This window comes from Hemitrygon akajei, chromosome 17 (assembly GCF_048418815.1).
Source record: "Hemitrygon akajei chromosome 17, sHemAka1.3, whole genome shotgun sequence".
In the NCBI taxonomy this organism is placed as follows: Eukaryota; Metazoa; Chordata; class Chondrichthyes; order Myliobatiformes; family Dasyatidae; genus Hemitrygon; species Hemitrygon akajei.
The window spans coordinates 35,902,419-35,919,915 of record NC_133140.1 but is presented as its reverse complement, the minus strand read 5'-3'; the positions used below and the strand labels follow the sequence as shown (position 1 = coordinate 35,919,915).

At 45.4% G+C, this 17,497-nt stretch overlaps 1 protein-coding gene across 1 annotated transcript in view; it reads left to right on the top strand.

Annotated features, from left to right (window-relative positions):
* The window catches only part of LOC140740976 (neuritin-like protein), a 42,115-nt gene that overhangs the window by 12,481 nt on the left and 12,137 nt on the right, over positions 1-17,497 (top strand). The window contains exon 2 of the mRNA XM_073070617.1: positions 13,258-13,408. Coding sequence (XP_072926718.1) covers positions 13,258-13,408 — 151 coding nt within the window. The remainder of the gene's footprint in view (positions 1-13,257; positions 13,409-17,497) is intronic.

The window sequence follows — 17,497 nt, the reverse complement described above, 5'->3', positions numbered from 1 at the left end:
CATTAATGATCTGGATGATGGGGTGGTAAATTGGATTAGTAAGTATGCAGATGATACTAAGATAGGTGGCGTTGTGGATAATGAAGTAGGTTTCAAAGCTTGCAGAGAGATTTAGGCCAGTTAGAAGAGTGGGCTGAAAGATGGCAGATGGAGTTTAATGCTGATAAGTGTGAGGTGCTCCATTTTGGTAGGAATAATCAAAATAGGACATACATGGTAAATGGTAGGGCATTGAGGAATGCAGTTGAACAGAGTGATCTAAGAATAATGGTGCATAGTTCCCTGAAGGTGGAATCTCATGTGGATAGGGTGGTGAAGAAAGCTTTTGGTATGGTGGTCTTTATAAATCAGAGCATTGAGTATAGGAGTTGGGATGTATTGTTAAAATTGTACAAGGCATTGGTGAGGCCAAATTTGGAGTACTGTGTACAGTTCTGGTCACTGAATTATAGGAAAGATGCCAACAAAATAGGGAGAGTACAGAGGAGATTTACTAGAATGTTACCTGGGTTTCAGAACCTAAGTTACAGAGAAAGGTTGAACAAGTTACGTCTTTATTCTTTGGAGTGTTAAAGGTTGAGGGGGGACTTGATAGAGGTATTTAAAATTATGAGAAGGTTAGATAGAATTGACGTTGATGGGCTTTTTCCATTGAGAGTAGGGGAGATTCAAACAAGAGGACATGAGTTGAGAGTTGGGGGGCAAAAGTTAAGGGGTAACATGAGGGGGAATTTCTTTACTCAGAGAGTAGTAGCTGTGTGGAATGAGCTTCCAGTAGAAGTGGTAGAGGCAGTTTCGATATTGTCATTAAAGTAAAATTGGATAGGTATATGGACAGGAAAGGAATGGAGGGTTATGGACTGAGTGCAGGTCGGTGGGACTAGGTGAGAGTAAGCATTCGGCATGGACTAGAAGGGCCGAGATGGCCTGTTTCTGTACTGTAATTGTTATATGGTTATAAGATAAAGTGGAAAATTGGAATAGTAAACAAAGGAAGAAAAATTACATTGTTTAAGGTTTTAAATGAAAGGACAATTGTAAGGAGTCAGTTTTGGTGCTTTGGCCTCAGGTTAAGGTTATCAGTTCAAACCCCGCACAAAGCACGGAACAGCCAGTCCAGGCTAGAACTCGAGTATGGTGCTGAGGGAGTTCCGCACCACTAAAGTTCGGTGGAAGCTGCCACCCAGCCTGATGTCTTCTGAGCATTACTGCAACATGTGAAAATCATAGGGCACTTTCCTGATGTGCTCAACAATACTCATCCCTCTCCTGATGTGCTCAACAATACTCATCCCTCTCCTGATGTGCTCAACAATACTCATCCCTCAACCAAAAACAAAAATGACAATACACAAGACTACAGATGCTGGAATCTGAAACCAAAAATGAATGGCTGGAGGGACCTTGTGGGCCAGGCAGCTTCCGCTGTGGGAATGGAGCATTTCACTCCACAGATGCTACCGTACCTGCTGAGTTCTTCCAGCATTGAGTCATAGAGAAGTACAGCAAAGAAACAGGCCCTTTGGCCCATCTAGTCTGTGAAGAACCATTTAAACTGCCCACTCCCATCGACCTGCTTCGGGACCATAGCCCTCCGTGTCCCTACCATCCATGTACCTGTCCCGACTTCTCTTAAACATTGAAATCGAGCTGGCATGGACCATTTGCGTTGGTAGCTTGTTCCACACTTGCACGACCCTCTGAGTGAAAACTTTCCTCCTCGTGTTCCCCTTGCAGTTTGTTTTCCTTTTGCTGAAAAGAACGATTGAAAATTTTTCACTTCCATGTCCCTACAACTGTCACGGAAACAGCTTTGAAGAATCCTTCTACGCCTGAGTGTGACGGTGTTCCTGAGTCTCCACCCGGCACTCGCACGACTGACAGCGGTGAAGACTGAGAGGAAGCTACTGACATGATGAAGGAAGCTGTCAGCACCCTAGAGATGGAGGACCTTCATTGTTGACCTAAATGCCAGTGGTGTAACGGGCAGTGAGAAGATTTCCCGACAATAAGCACTTGTTTATAATTTTTGGAAGACTTTTATACAACTGTGTTTATTGTACTGAACAGAGATGAGGAGGAACTTCTTTAGTGAGTGAGTGGTGACTTTGTGGAATTGTTTGCCTCAGGTGGCGGTGGAGCACAAGCCATCGGGTATACTTAACGCAGATGTGAAAGATTATGAGGCGATGGCAGGAGAATGGGGTTGAGAGGAATATTCAATGAGTCATGGTGGAATGATAGAGCAGACTTGATGGACCGAATGGCATAATTCTGCTCCTGTGTCTCATGGTACTGGAGATGTTCGTAACACTTTGGATGACCTGAAATAATAGAAACGTAGAAAACCTGCAGCACAATACAGACCCTTCAGCCCACAAAGCTGTGCCGAACATGTCCTTAACTTAGAAATTACCTAGGGTTACCCACACCCCTCTATTTTGCTGAGCTCTATGTACCTGTCCAGGAGTCTCTTAAAAGACCCTATCCTATCCACCTCCACCACCATTGCCGGCAACCCATTCCACGCACTCACCACTCTCTGTGTAAAAAACTTACACCTGACATCTCCTCTACCTGCTTCCAAGCACCTTAAAACTGTGCCCCCTTGTGCTAGCTATTTCAGCCCTGGGAAAAAGCCTCTGACTATCCACACAATCAATGCCTCTCATCATCTTATACACCTCTATCAGGTCACCTCTCATCCTCCGTCGCTCCAAGGAAAAAAGGCCAAGTTCACTCAACCTATTTTCATAAGGCATACTCCCCAATCCAGGCAACATTCTTGTAAATCTCCTCTGCACCTTTTCTATGGTTTCCACATCCTTCCTGTAGTGAGGTGACCAGAACTGAGCACAATACTCCTAGTGGGGTCTGACCAGGGTCCTATATAGCTGCAACATTACCTCTCAGCTGCTAAACTCAATCCCATGATTGATGAAGGCCAATGCACCGTATGCCTTCTTAACCACAGAGTCAACCTGCGCAGCTGCTTTGAGTGTCCTATGGACTCAGACCCCAAGATCCCTCTGATCCTCCACACTGCCAAGAGTCTTACCATTAATACTATATTCTGCCATCATATTTGACCTACAAAAATGAACCACCTCACACTTATCTGGGTTGAACTCCATCTGCCACTTCTCAGCCCAGTTTTGCATCCTATCAATGTCCTGCTGTAACTTTTGACAGCCCTCCACACTATCTAAACACCCACAACCTTTGTGTCATCAGCAAATTTACTAACCCATCCCTCCACTTCCTCATCCAGGTCATTTATAAAAATCACAAAGAGTAGGGTTTCCAGAACAGATCACTGAGGCACCCCACTGGCTCTACCTCCATCAATGTGTTTAGTCACATCCTAAAAAAATTCAATCAGGCTTGTAAGGCGCGACCTGCCTTTGACAAAGCCATGCTGACTATTCCTAATATTTGAAACAGAATCTATTGAGGATATGGTTTGAGAATCTCAACCCACTGAGCTCTGTAACTCTGGAGAACATGCCAGTGCGTGCAGTGAATTCGTCTTCACGAAGGACTTGTTTCGTGTGAGGGGCATCTAAATTTCTGGAGGAATGAAACAGGAAATTGGCAAGCTCTAGACAAGATCTAAAGACTCCATAAAAATAAAAAAAGCTGTTCTAAGATTTAAGGAATATTTTCCTGATATTGAAACACAGCATAGCTTGAATGAGGGAGGTACAAACCTGTTAATTATTACAATTTGTGTGGAAAATGGACAAGGTTGAAAACCAAGTAGGAACTGTGAGAACGGTGAAGTGTACAGTTGGGTGCCTCCAAGTGTGAAGAGAGGGTTGAAGATAAACTTCTTGGGATATGCAAGGTCTATCTGTCCTAATTATCAAATTCTGTTCATCTTCAGCATTGTGAATCAGGGAGAGGAAAGGTTACTGTAAAATTCCAGTGACTTACACTATCGGTGCGTAAATGTGTCCAAAGATTGGTTCATGATTTTTAATTCATTGGCATCTAACTGGCACTCGAACAAGCCTATACAAGGTTTGGGATGGATTTGGGTAAAGGGGACGCAGACTGGAGGGACGGTAAACTATTGCCACAGAGTGTGCTGGCGACATAAGGCGAGTCTCTGTTCCCATGGGCTTCTGGATTAAACAGTAGACAGTGAGGGGGCCTGGAATACATCACCGGAATTAAATTTAACAGCATCAGAGTGGTTGCCATAACAACTGTGTAAGTCATCCTATTGTGTTCAAAAAATGAAGCCCTTTCAACGGTCATCAAACCTAAGAAAGAAGTTTCACCCACAAGGAATATTGATAACTGTGCTCTTGAAGTCCTGGCAAACCACCTCATAACAAGACCTTGAAGGAATAATGATGTTGGATCAGGTCTGTTATATCGTAGTTCCGTTTATGACGCTCACACTCTGCTACCTAAAGGACTTCTGGTTTACCCATCAACACTTACGTTTGAAGTGGTTTGCCTTTAGTACTGTGTCTCTTGAATGAAGAGTTTGTAGGTTAGAATGACTAATTCCTTGGTATCTCCAGTTACAGGCATCTAAAAATAAATAACAGCACTGCAGTAACTTCAAACATTGGCCTTTAGGATACACAACATGCACAAGCAATGGCACATGAGGCCTGAAAGCTTGTGGCCTCCATCTATCCTGGTGTACACCAATATCACTTAGCTTCACGTTCAAGGGACTATGAATCAGAATCAGATTTAATATCACTGGGCATGTCGAGAAATTTGTAGTTTTGTAGCATCAGTGCATTGCAATACTTGACAATAATAATAAACTGTAAGTTACAATCAGAAATATTTTTAAACATTTAAATAAATAAGCAGTGCAAAAAGAGAGCAAGAGAAGAAAGATGTTGAAGTTGTGTTCATGGGTTCATTGTCCGTTCAGAACTCTGGTGGCAGAGGGGAAGAAGCCGTTCCTAAAATGTTGAGCGTGCGTCTTTAGAGTCTTCTACCTCCTCCATGATGGTAGCAAAGAGAAGAGGTTAAAGCTCTAGGTGATATGGGTTCTTAATGATGGATATCACCTTTCTGAGCGTCCCCTTTGGAAGATGTCCTCAATGCTAGAGAGGGCAATGCTGACTGAGTTTGCAACCTTCTGCAGTTTGTTCTGATCCTGAGCAGTGGTCCCTTCACAGCAGATGGTGATGCAACCAGTTAGCATGCGCTCCATGGTACATCTGTAGAAATCTGCCAGAGTCTTTGGTGTCATACCAGATCTCCTCAAATTCCTAATGAAATATAGTTGACATTGTGCCTTCTTTGTAATTGCACTGATATGTTGGACTCAGGGATGATTTTCAGAGATGTTGACACCCAGGAGCTTGAAACTGTTCAAGAAGACTCCTCTTCTTGAAGTCTAAATTAATCCTTGGTTTAACTGACGTTGAGTGCAAGGTTGTTGCTCTGGCTCCACTCAATCAGCTGATCCGTCTCACTCCTTTACGCCTCTTCGTCACCGTCTGAAATTCTACCAACGATAGTTGTGTCACTGGCAACTTTATAGATGGCGTTTCAGCTGTGGCCAGCCACGCGGTTGTGGGTGTAGAGAGAGCAGAGTCGTGTGCCAAGCACGCATCATTGAGGTGAGCCAGTGTTGATTGCCAGTGAGGAGGAGATGTTATTTCTGATCCGCACTGACTGTGCGATAAGGAAGCCAAGGATCCAGTTGCAGAGGGAGCTACAGAGCCCAGGTTTTGCAGCTTGCTGGTTAGTACTGAGGATATGCTGGTATTAGACTCCAGTAGTTCTGGGCACTTTGACAGAAAGAATTCAGCAGTCAATGACACTGGCTGCATTAGATACAGCAAATGTAAATAAATCTCAGAACCATACTCCACCAAGACGACACGAAGCTGCAACCTCCATTTCGTGACTCAGATTTAGTTGTTTATTAGCTGTTACAGTCTTGGGGACAGAGAGGGAGTTAAGGGTCCGATTAGGGCTTAGGGCCAGGGGTATGGCGGAACTAGTGGTCAGTCTTTGCTCCACATTCGAAAGCCGGTGACGTGGACGTGGGCCATCTGTGGACTGGGCTGTGATGTTGGTCTGGCAGACCAGTGTGGATCAGGGCTTATGGCTACCCCAAAGTCAGCGAGGTGTCGTTGGTTTCTGCAGTCGGAGTTCAGCGCAGCAGGAGGAAGGAGATCTGGTGAGACCCTGGCTTCGCTAATCGGTGAGACCAGAGTTTGAAGCCTAACGTTCAGCGTCCCGTCATCAGTGAGTCCAGAATTCTCGGCCTGGTGTTCAGCGTTCAGCGGGACCTTGCGGTTGATGCTGAGGATTGAAGCTCGAGGGTTGAATCGGGAGTCCCGGAGGACGAGGCCCGTTGGCTGCGTTGCAAGTCCACTGGGAAAGTTCCCTCCCAATGCGTGTGAGCCCAAGTCCCAGCCTGATAGAGGCTGGAGGCTGAAGATGATGGCTTGTCCTGGGGTTAGAGGGCAGTGTGTGTGGGTGGTGAGGAAGGGGCTTTGTTTGCTGTTATTTTATTGCTTGTTCTACTCCACTTTGTCATGTTCTGGGTTGTTCAGCTGAGCACTGTAGGCACGTTCCATTGGCGCCAGAATGCGTGGTGACACTTGGGGGCTGCCCCCAGCACACGCTCGGCTGTGTTGGCTTCAAACACAAACAGCGCAGTATGTTCCGACGTACGTACTCATGATAAATTAACTTGAATCTTAAATCTTATTATCCATGTTTCTCCTTTTCTGTTCTGATCAGCGTGGGTGTGATCTTCATAAAACCTGAGGAACTTCATTACGCCTCCAACTGTTCTGATTGGCCTGGATCTGATCTTCACAAACCCCTCAGGAATTTCATTACACCGCCAACCTCAGTTGTTGCCTGACCGCCTGTGAGTGGCGGGTACCATCTGCTCCTATCTTCACCCAGCAACCACAGGGTGTCCAGGAGGGGCTTCTGCATACTAACAAGGACCTGAACTTTGGCAGACTTTTGTCCTGCTCCTGGGAGATTCTGGCCCGGTTTCAAAATGGTGGAATTAAATGTCGTCAGTGGGAGAAGTTACAAAATGATTCTGAATGAGAGAGGAACACTGACGGTTGCTCAAATGTCAATAAACTATTTGCTTTCAGAATGGCAAAACAAAAACCCTTCATCATGCATGCCTGCTTCCGTAGTCTGGTCCAACCCTGAATTCCAATGGGCACTTTGCTGATGAAATTCGTTCTTTAGCGTGGCTGCTGTGGGAGGACTGTGCTGATGACTCGGCACCAGATCAGGAATGAAATAAATTAATTTAATCTGAGCTGAGTAACTAATTGAGACCGTGCACCTGGGACAAGGGCTGGTCCCTGTCCATACTAAGCCCCATTATCGAGTCATTGTCACGCACAGGAATTTCCATGAAGCCAGCCTGCATGAAATGGGATTGAACAGACTCACTGCAAAGAACAATCGTCTGGTGGAGTTACCTGTGCCACAGACTCACCACAAGAAGTGAATGTGACGGCTTTGCAAACTTATTATTGTACAAGTCTCCAGTTCATATTACCTGATACTTAAAAATAACAGCTTAAGTCAAGTGTGTGTGTGTGTTAAAAATAAATTTAAGTCATTTGTCCACTTTCACAGGAACCTTCACTTGCTCCATTCAGTTTGAATGAAATGTCTCTATTATCAGCTCAAGATTATGTTCTTAACATTCTGATTGTTCACTTGTCACAGTCATTGGGAACAAGGATAAAAATATGTTAATTCCAGTAAATCCTTTCCTCACATTCAAGAAGGATTGTCAAATGTGCGATTGAGACTGGAGTGAAAAGCACTTTCCTAATTGACTTACTTCACTGGGGACTCATTTGTGTAATTAGGGAATTGAAGTAAACAGAGGTTGCACGCAATGTTCAACTCTTCAATAACAACTGGGAGGGTCTGAACTCACCAGCACACTGCCTGATGCACCATCAATAACTCTCGGAGATGTGAGGCCAGAGATAGGCTTTTATTAGCTGGAAGAAAGCACTGTCAGCAGCAAGAGACCATCACACAACATCCTGGAGACTGAGGGAGGTGCAGTGCCTCCAATCGCCTTTATACAGGGGTCAGTGGGAGGAGCCACAGGAGCAGTCAGCAGGGGGGCATGTCCAGACAGGTATATGTAGTTCACCAGACTACCTACAGTATTTAGGCCATTTGTGCAGGTTAGACATTGTCATGCATGGAAATTTTCTGTAGAAGCAGGTTCAGCAGATGCCGGTGACAAAGTGGAGCTGGATAGGTAAAAACCGTGTTTTCCGAATGTACACACCACGTCAGTGTTGTAGCAGTGACGTCTTCATTAAGAAGTGCCGTTAAAAGGTGTTCCCCATGGGAAAGGAAAGGGACGCAATGGTGATTTTGATCCTGGACTGCTTACACCCAGCCTGGGTCGATAGAGAGCTGGGATGTTTAGTTAGCCAGCTGCGGTGATGGATCTACAATGGGTAAAAGGGAAAGAAAAGAACTTTCCAGTTGGGCAGAGAGTAATCGTCCTGTTAGAAATTGTGCCCAGGCAGAGAGTTCAGCACATTCAACGTTTTGTGGCTTGATTGCTGTCCATTCAGCAGATGTGCACAGCTGTGGTGTTTTACTAACCTCAGTTGGGGGACACAGTTTCATTGGGATAAGAATTTACACTGGAAGATGCATGTGAGTGGATTTGACACCACAGAGTTAGTGTATTCTTTACAAACACCAAGTACACTGCAGATGCTGGGGTCAAAGCAACATGCACAACAAGCTGGAGGAACTCAGCAGGTCGGGCAGCATCCGTGGAAATGAGCAGACGTTTCGGGCCCGAGACCCTTTGTTGGCCCGAAATGTTGACTGCTCGTTTCCACGGATGCTGCCTGACCTGCTGAGTTCCTCCAGTGTGTTGTAGTGTATACTTTAGCTGTGAATGTCCAAAGCCCATGGGGTTCTGGAAATCCCATGGGATTCTGGAAAGCCTGCAGTGTTCTGGAAATCCCATGGTGCTCTGGAAAGCCCATGGGATTCTGGAAAGCCTGCAGTGTTCTGGAAATCCCATGGAGTACTGGAAATCTCATGGTGCTCTGGAAAGCAGGAAAACAGGAAAATTGACCTCACATGTCACTGATACCACTGTCAGGATAAGATCACACTTAGGTCGGAGGAACAACACCTTATATTCCGTTTGGGTAACCTCCAACCTGATGGCATGAACATTGATTTCTCAAACTTCCAGTAATGCCCCCCCCAACACCCTCCTTCACCATTTCCCATCACCTTGTCCCTCTCTCATGTTATCTCCTTGCCCGCCCATCACCTCCCTCTGCCCCACCCCCTTTCTTCAACTTCCAATCAACTTCCTAGCTCTTTGCTTCATCCCTCCCACTCCAGGTTTCACCTATCACCTGTTGTTTCACTCTCCCCTCCCCACACCTTTCAAACCTACTCCTCAGCTTTTTGTCTCCAGTCCTGCTGAAGGGTTTCTACCCGAAACGTCGACTGTTTACTCTTTTCCATACATGCTGCCTGGCCTGCTGAGTTCCTCCAGCATTTTGTGTGTGTTGCTTGGATTTCCAGCACCTGCAGATTTTCTCCTCTTTGTCACTAAGAGTTGCTGGAATTACTTGTTAAGTGGGTGGTGGCAATATTTTTACAAGTGAAGGCTTGGAGGTCCCAGACTAGTGTTCGGAGTCCCATCAGCAGGTCCACAGTTCAAAGCCTGGAGTTCAGGTTCCTCATTCGTTGTCATCGGTGAGTTTTGGGGTCAATACTGAAGATCGCAGCCCGAAGGTCGATTGGAATTCTGAAAATTGAGGCCTAGTGGTGGGAGCCCAGAGACTGCGGGGGGGGGGGGGGTGGGTGTGTGTGTGTGTGTGTGTGTGTGTGTGTGTGTGTGTGTGTGTGTGTGTGTGTGTGTGTGTGTGTGTGTGTGTGTGTGTGTGTGAGGGAGTGTGTGTGGTGTGTGTGTGTGTGTGTGTGTGTGTGTGTGTGTGTGTGTGTGTGAGGGAGTCTGTGTGGTGTGTGTGTGTGTGTGTGTGTGTGTGTGTGTGGCACGTGGCCAAGTGATTAAGGCATCAATCTAGTGATCTGAAGGTCGCTAGTTCGAGCCTTGGCTGAGGCTGTGTGTGTGTCCTTGAGCAAGGCACTTAACCACACATTGCTCTGCGACGACACCGGTGCCAAGCTATATGGATCCTAATGCCCTTCCCTTGGACAACATCAGTGGCGTGGAAAGGGGAGACTTGCAGCCTGGGCAACTGCCGGTCTCCCATACAACCCTGCCCAGACCTCAGTCATCATCGAAAATTGATGGACAGCCGAAGCCGAGGAAGAATAAGTACTTGTACATATAAAAGTAACCCAAGCAGACACACTAGATGACACACCCTGTGTCTGCAGCGACTTGGGATGGTAGGAATGAATGTTTAGTGATGTGAATATGGGTCCAATCTCGAAGCCTAAAATATAGAAGTTAATGTAGTGGAGAGCTTTGCTAATTGTCAAGGGCAGGTAGTTAAACCCTCTTTTGCAGGAATGAAAATTGCCACTGCCTCTAAATCTGGGGACCTTCTCCTTTAAGCCGAGGCCGAAGGTGGATGTGAGCAAAGGCCTGACCTGTCGCCTCAGAACTAGATCTCTGAACATCTACCCCAAACACTTTAGAAATATTGGAACCATTAGTGTGGATAACTCCCCTGGCCCTACTGGGAAATACCAAGATGTTAAAGGTAGCAAGAAACCGTTCTGGAATTTGATACGGGCTTTGGGAGTTGGAACCAGGGGAAATTTGGCCGCGCTATTGTCGGCCCCTTTACCCCTCTTCTTCCTCGTGGTTTATGACTTTCCCTGCGGGCAGCGAGGTGCGTGGTCGGTAATGAAAAAGAGCACGGCAGTAATGAGGGCCTGACATTGTGAAGGGGAGCAGCCGGTAGACATGTGCATGTAAATAATATCAAAAATGCTGCAAATGGGAAGCGAAGACAAAGTGGCAGGAAACCTCAGCAGGTCAGATTGCATCTGAGTGTGAGACTCAGAGCTGAGGAGCCTTTTTCAGTTCTTGTATTTGGGAAGGCCGGTCAGTCCTGGCAGAGTAGGAGGCACCTGAACGGTTCGGTGTTACTGCTTTCCGTTCCCCCTTCCAGCGGCACACACCCTATCAACCACAGAGCCGTCTCCAAGCCGGCAGAGCGAGGACAATGCAGGCTGGGTTAGACACTGAGGCACGTGGCAGTACGAGGTTGTGGCCATCCGAGATGGTGCTCCAGCTCAGGAAGACTCCAGTGACAACTCCCGCTTCCCACTCTCCATCTCTAGAATTCTGAACAAATTTATTGCTCTTTTTTAACTCAACAGGGACTGACTTAAAGGGCACAAGTGGATGGACCCTTTTCTCTGAATACATTCTGCTCTTTCACTTATCAATTTCGTAAGAAGCTGATAAAAATGTGAAAGTTCCTGGGTATTTGATTCACTGCAGTAACAGCCTGAGATTGTGACTGAGCTTTTGCATCGGCTACGAGCAGTAGGATCCTCAATGGAATTGGAACGTTGAGGTTTGATGGGTAGGTAGAGAAGGGGGAGGGGTCGAGACTATGATATTGTGGCTTACGGTTCAAGAATGGGAACAGCTGGATAGGGTTGGGGTCTGTCTTGAACAGGAGAACAATGGGGGGAAGTGGGGAGACTTAGTTGAATGAAATTTACCGCAGAATGGAGTTGGAATTAGAACATAGAATCGTCATTTTGTGCTGACCTTTTAACCTACTCTAATATCAACCTAACCCTTCCCTCCTACATAACCCTCCATTTTCCTACCATCTAAAGCTACTCCCTTTCCCTTACCTGACTGTCACCCAGCTACCTGCCTCCTGCAACTTAGGGGCAGCTACCTCCCTGTGGCTCCTATCTCTCACCTCCTCACTCCCCCTAATGAACCAAAGGTCATCTATCTGCGGCTCCCTACAAATCATGTTAAGGAACTGGGACCACAGCTGGATGATCTCCGGCTGAAAACCACTCGGTGGCTGGAACCAAGGGATTTAAAATTCCTAAATAACTTCCTATCTATTAGACGATTCAAGTTTGGATGGGCCTGACCTTTAAACAAGTGCTCTGGACCTACCTTGTGCCCTGACCAATCAAGAATCTATCAACCTCTACCTTAAATATACATACAGACTTGGCCTCCACAGCTGCCTGTGGCAAAGACTTCCACAGATTCACTACTCCCTGGTTAATTCCTTCCTATCTTAGTTCTAAAAGGACACCCTCTAATATGAAGCTGTGTCCTCTTGTCCTAGACTCCCCCACTGTAAGAAATGTCCTCTCTACACCCACTCTATAAAATCCTTTCACCATTCGATAGGTTTCAATGAGGTCACCCCTCATTCTTCTGAATTCCAGTGAATACAAGCCCAGAGCCATCAAATGCTCTTCATATGACAAGCCATTCAATCCAGCATTCATTTTTGTGAACCTCCTTTGAACCCTCTCCAGTTTCAGCACATCCTTTCTAAAATAAGGGGCCCAAAACTGCTCAATACTCCAAGTGAGGCCTCGCCAGTGCTTTATAAAGTCTCAATATTACATCCTCGCTTTTATATTCTCATCCTCTTGAAATCAATTCTAATATCACATTTGCCTTGCTCACCACAGACCCATCCTGCAATTTAACCATTAGGGAATCCTGCACAAGCAGTCCCAAGTTCCTTTGTGCCTCCGTTTTTTTGTTTTTTTCTCTCCATTTAGAAAATAGTCAACCCTTTCATTTCTTCCACCAAAGTGCATGGCCATACACTGGCCGACACTGTATTACACCAGTCACTTCTTTGCCCATTTTCCTAACCTGTCTAAATCCTTCTGTAGCCCTTCTACTTTCTCAAAACCTTTGACACCAGCACAATATGTATCCAGAATGATTTTTTTCATTGGCTCTTTCCTGCCACCTTTCCTCCCTTCACATGCCCCCACCAGCTGAGGTAACTGGACAGGGTCTGACTAAATGTGAAGTGAATGGCCAGAGAAAATTAAACAATAACTGGAAAATTAAAACGAAACAGAAAAATTTGCCGAGAAACACAAACTAAATGCGGAGGAACTCAGCAAGTCAAGCAGCATCTATGGAAATGAATACACAGTCGACGTCTTGGGCCGAGACCTTTCTTCAGGACTCAAAAAACTGCTGAAGCTGGAAAACTGAAATTTCCGTTGTACGATGTGTATTGTTCTTTCAAAGTCTGTTGAATCAGTAATGATTTTTACCTTTATTTCTAGTTCTTCTGTTCAACGAAGCTGGTGCCTCTGGCAGAAAATGCAGCCATATATACAAAGGATTTGCTGAATGCCTGCTGAAGCTGGGAGACAGTCTGGCCAAAACTATCGAAGGGGAGAGTGAAGAGGTGAAGGAATTGGACACAGTGTGTCGGTGAGCTAATGGTTTTTTACTACCCCAGGAGATTCATTCCCTCTGCATTCTTAAGGATGTTGCTTTAACCAGAGAGCACTGGGCCCCTTTCTGCTTTATCATTATATCCAGATTTAGGCAGTGTCTGTGGGTAGGCATCCCATTTCTACAGGAAGTTAGGGGAAGCTAGAAAACAGTGACTCTTGGTTTAGTCTTCCATCTCTCTCTGTGGAATTCTTCCACGTCCTTCTTGTCGGTTCAGGGGTTCTATAGTAGGTAATTAAAAGTGGAAAACAAAAAAATAGGAACACTTAGCACTGAGAGTTAAAGGTCTCCGTGCTGAGATATTGACCGTGTTTCTCTTTTCACAGATGCTATCTGGCCTGGTGAGTGTTTCCAGCGTTTAAGTCCCTTGTAGCTTTGAGCATGCTTATTTTTGTGGCAGTATAACTCTTACAATTAACAAAATGTTTTTGATCCAAGTTCTCTACAGCTCTTCACTTTTGAAGTAGGTAACTATTTCTCTTTTACTCTGTTTAAACTGATTAAATCACAGTAAGGGCGATACCTTAACAGTCTCACACTCCTATGCGTGTGACATTTCTACCCAGATTCAACTCGAATGAGTGTGGTTCCAATGCTGAGATGTTCCCTTATTATTGATGCCCCTCTTGAATTGAAGAGGTAATTCCCCTCCCACTTCCTTAATTTCAGAACTCCTCTAGACTCTAATTATAGCTTGATATGCCCTTTTTAGTGAAGTTCACTGTTTCTCCATCAGACTGTATTGATTATTTTGTGTAGAAGCACCCATATTGGGTCATTCATTCATAGCGTGTCACACCAGACAGTCAGCCATTCCCGTCTGGCGCTTGGCGTCAGGATCGGTCTCCTTTCGGATGAACCGGGTCACGGTATGAATGCTCCTGACTCGACCCTTGTTTTTTACGAGGCCGAGTGGCTAGCTCGACGCTCAACCCGGCCTGGATAGAGAGCGTGCCCGGGGGTGGGGGCAAACTCGGGAGCCTTCGCTTCCAAAGTCCAGCGCTGATGCCACCAGCCGGCTCCATTTTGGGTATAACTCAACCATTGCCAATGGGGAATGAGATTATATCTGAGGTGACCATGTGCTGGAAAGTGGTAATTGTGAGAGAACTGCTCTGTTAATACAGGAAGCCACATTGGCAGCAAATGTATCCACAGCAACTAATTTCTACTGTCCTTACTTTAATCTTACACTGAAGTAATTCGTTTCCAGATTGTAGAAATATCACACGCTTTACTTTTGTTATACTGCTCGTTCATTTACGTTCACTTTACTGATTCTATTTTCTAGTCAGATTCATTAAACATTGTGGGAGTTTAAATGTTGGCCGCTGATAATCATAGAAAATAGTTTAATGTAGTTCTGAGAGTAAATATGTCATTAATACTTTAAACGCTGCAGTCGTGGTACTTTTGACTGACCCACTGGGAGAACTAAACCACCCTGGTGCTGTGTTAATGCTGGTCGGTATCTCTTTCTGCATCTCCCTGGTCTGCTTGAAGATCTGCAACAGAATTTGAGTGAACCCACCAGGGCTCTGGGGCAAGCTCTGCCATCTAGAACGCTGTTAAACATGATGCTCAAATCACTGTTTCATCTTTTGAAATGTGCGGCCTTTTGACCTGTGGCCATCCTTGAAATGGCGTGGCATCACTGGGTTTACTTTCTACAACGGCTGCCATTTCTCGTGTGAACCTGACCCGAGGTGGTCAGCGTAGCAGAAGGTGGACAAGTGCTTTTTACTCGGCTGGATTTGGAGAATCAAACCAAGTGCTTTCAGTTATTATAATTTTGCCTACACAATTAAATGCTTGAGCAGCCTGTGACCAAACTGCATGTTAATCCCATGGAGTATGCAAGGGTGCTGTCACCAATTTCCCCTACCCGACAGGGAAGCATCAGTTATGGAGATGTTCCATTTCAACTGTGGCACCCTGACTCTGGAGGTCAGACCTCCAAATGTCCCCAACACCCTTAAAAGATTTATTTAGGATCTGGTCTCCAGTTTTGAGGATAATGTTGTTTCCTGAAGAAGCCATTCCTTAAAGGAGGGAGGAGATGGGAAGCAACCAGAACAGCACTAGTGTGGCCTTTGTTATCTGATCAACCCTGTTGGGGCCCCCAGGGGCACCCCCATTGCAAAACTGATGATCCTCAACTGACCTTTGCTGTGACCGAGCTGTCTGTTCAAGATCTGAATGTCACAAATTCACCGTTCGTGAGCTGCCAACATGATCATTAGATCATCTGATATAGGAGCTGAATTAGGCCATTTGGCCCATCATGTCTGCTTCACCACTTCATCGTGGCTGATCCAATTTTCCTCTCCACCCCAGTCTCCTGCCTTCTCCCCGTGTCCCTTCATGCCCTGACCAATGAAGACATCAACCTCTGCCTTGAATATACATAAACACTTGACCTCCACAGCTGCCTGTGGCAAAGAATTCCACAGATTCACCACTCTCTGGCTGAAGAAATTCCCCCTCATCTTCATTCTAAAAGGTCGCCCCTCTATTCTAAGGCTGTGTCCTCTGGTCTTAGACTCTCCCATCATAGGAAACATCTTCTCCACATCCACTCTAACAAGACCTTTCACCATTCAACAGGTTTCAATGAGGTCACCCTTCATTCTTGTGAATTCCAGTGAATACAGGATCAGAGTCATCATACGCTCTTCATAAGACAAGCCATTCAATCTATGAATCATTTTTTGTGAACCTCCTCTGAACCCTCTTCAGTGTCAACACATCCTTTCTAAGATAATGCGCTTGTTCATAATACTCCAAGTGGGGCCTCACCAGAGCTTTATAAAGTCTCAACTTTACATCCTTGCTGTTATATTCTCAACCTCTTGAAATGAATGCTAACATTGCATTTATCTTCCTCACCACACGCTCAAACTGCAAATTAATATTTAAAGAATCCTGCACAAGGACTCCTTAGTCAATTTGCACCTCAGTTTTTTGTACTTTCTCTCTATTTAGAACATTGTAGACCATTTCATTTCTTCTGCCAAGGTTCATGAACCATACACTTCTCAACACTGTATTCCATCTGCTATTTCTTTGCCCATTCTTTTAATCTGTTTGTCCTTCTGCAGCCTCCCTAGTTCCTCAAAACAACCTGCCACTTCACCTATCTTCATATCGTCTGCAAACTTTGCAACAAAGCCATCAAATCCTTCATCCAAATCATTGACATATAACGTAAAAAGAATTGGTCCCAACACAGATCCCTGTGGAACACAAGTAGTTACCTGCAGCCAACCAAAAAAGGCCCCCTTCATTCCCACGCTTTACTACCAGCCAATCAGCCATTGCTTTATCCATGCTAGAATCTTTCCGGTAATACCAAGCTTGTTAAGCAGCCTCGTGTGTGGCACCCTGTCAAAGGCCTTCTGAAAATCCAAGTACACAACATCAAGCAATTCTTCTTTGTCTATCCTGCTTGTTATTTCTTCAACAAAATCCAACAGATTTGGCAGGCAAGATTTTCCCTTGAGGGAACCATGCTGACTGTGGCCTATTTTGTCATGTGCCTCCTAGTAGACTGAGACCTCACCCTTAATAATTGACTTCAACGTTTTCCCAGCCACTGAGGTCAGCCCAAGTGGCTTATCATTTCCTTTCTTCTGCCTCTCTCCCTTCTTGAAGAGTGGAGGGACATTTGCAATCTTCCAGTCTTCTGGAACCGATCCAGTATCGAATGATTCTTGAAAGATCATTACTAATGCCGCAATGTCTTCAGCCATCTCTTTCAGAATCCTGGGGTGTACACCATCTGGTCCAGCTAACTTATCCACCTTCAGTTTCCCCGAGAATCTTCTCCCTAGTAATGGTAACTTCACACACTTCTTGACCCCCGACACCTGGAACTTCCACCATACTGCTAGTGTCTTCCACAGTGAAAACTGATGCATACTCAGCTGATCAATGATGATCAACAAAAGTGAGTGAACATTCGGATAGGAATGTGGGACTACTGGTTTTTGGTTTGTCAATGTCATGTATACCAGGATAAAGAGAGAAGCTTGTTTGCCTGTTGTTCATATCATTACACAGTGA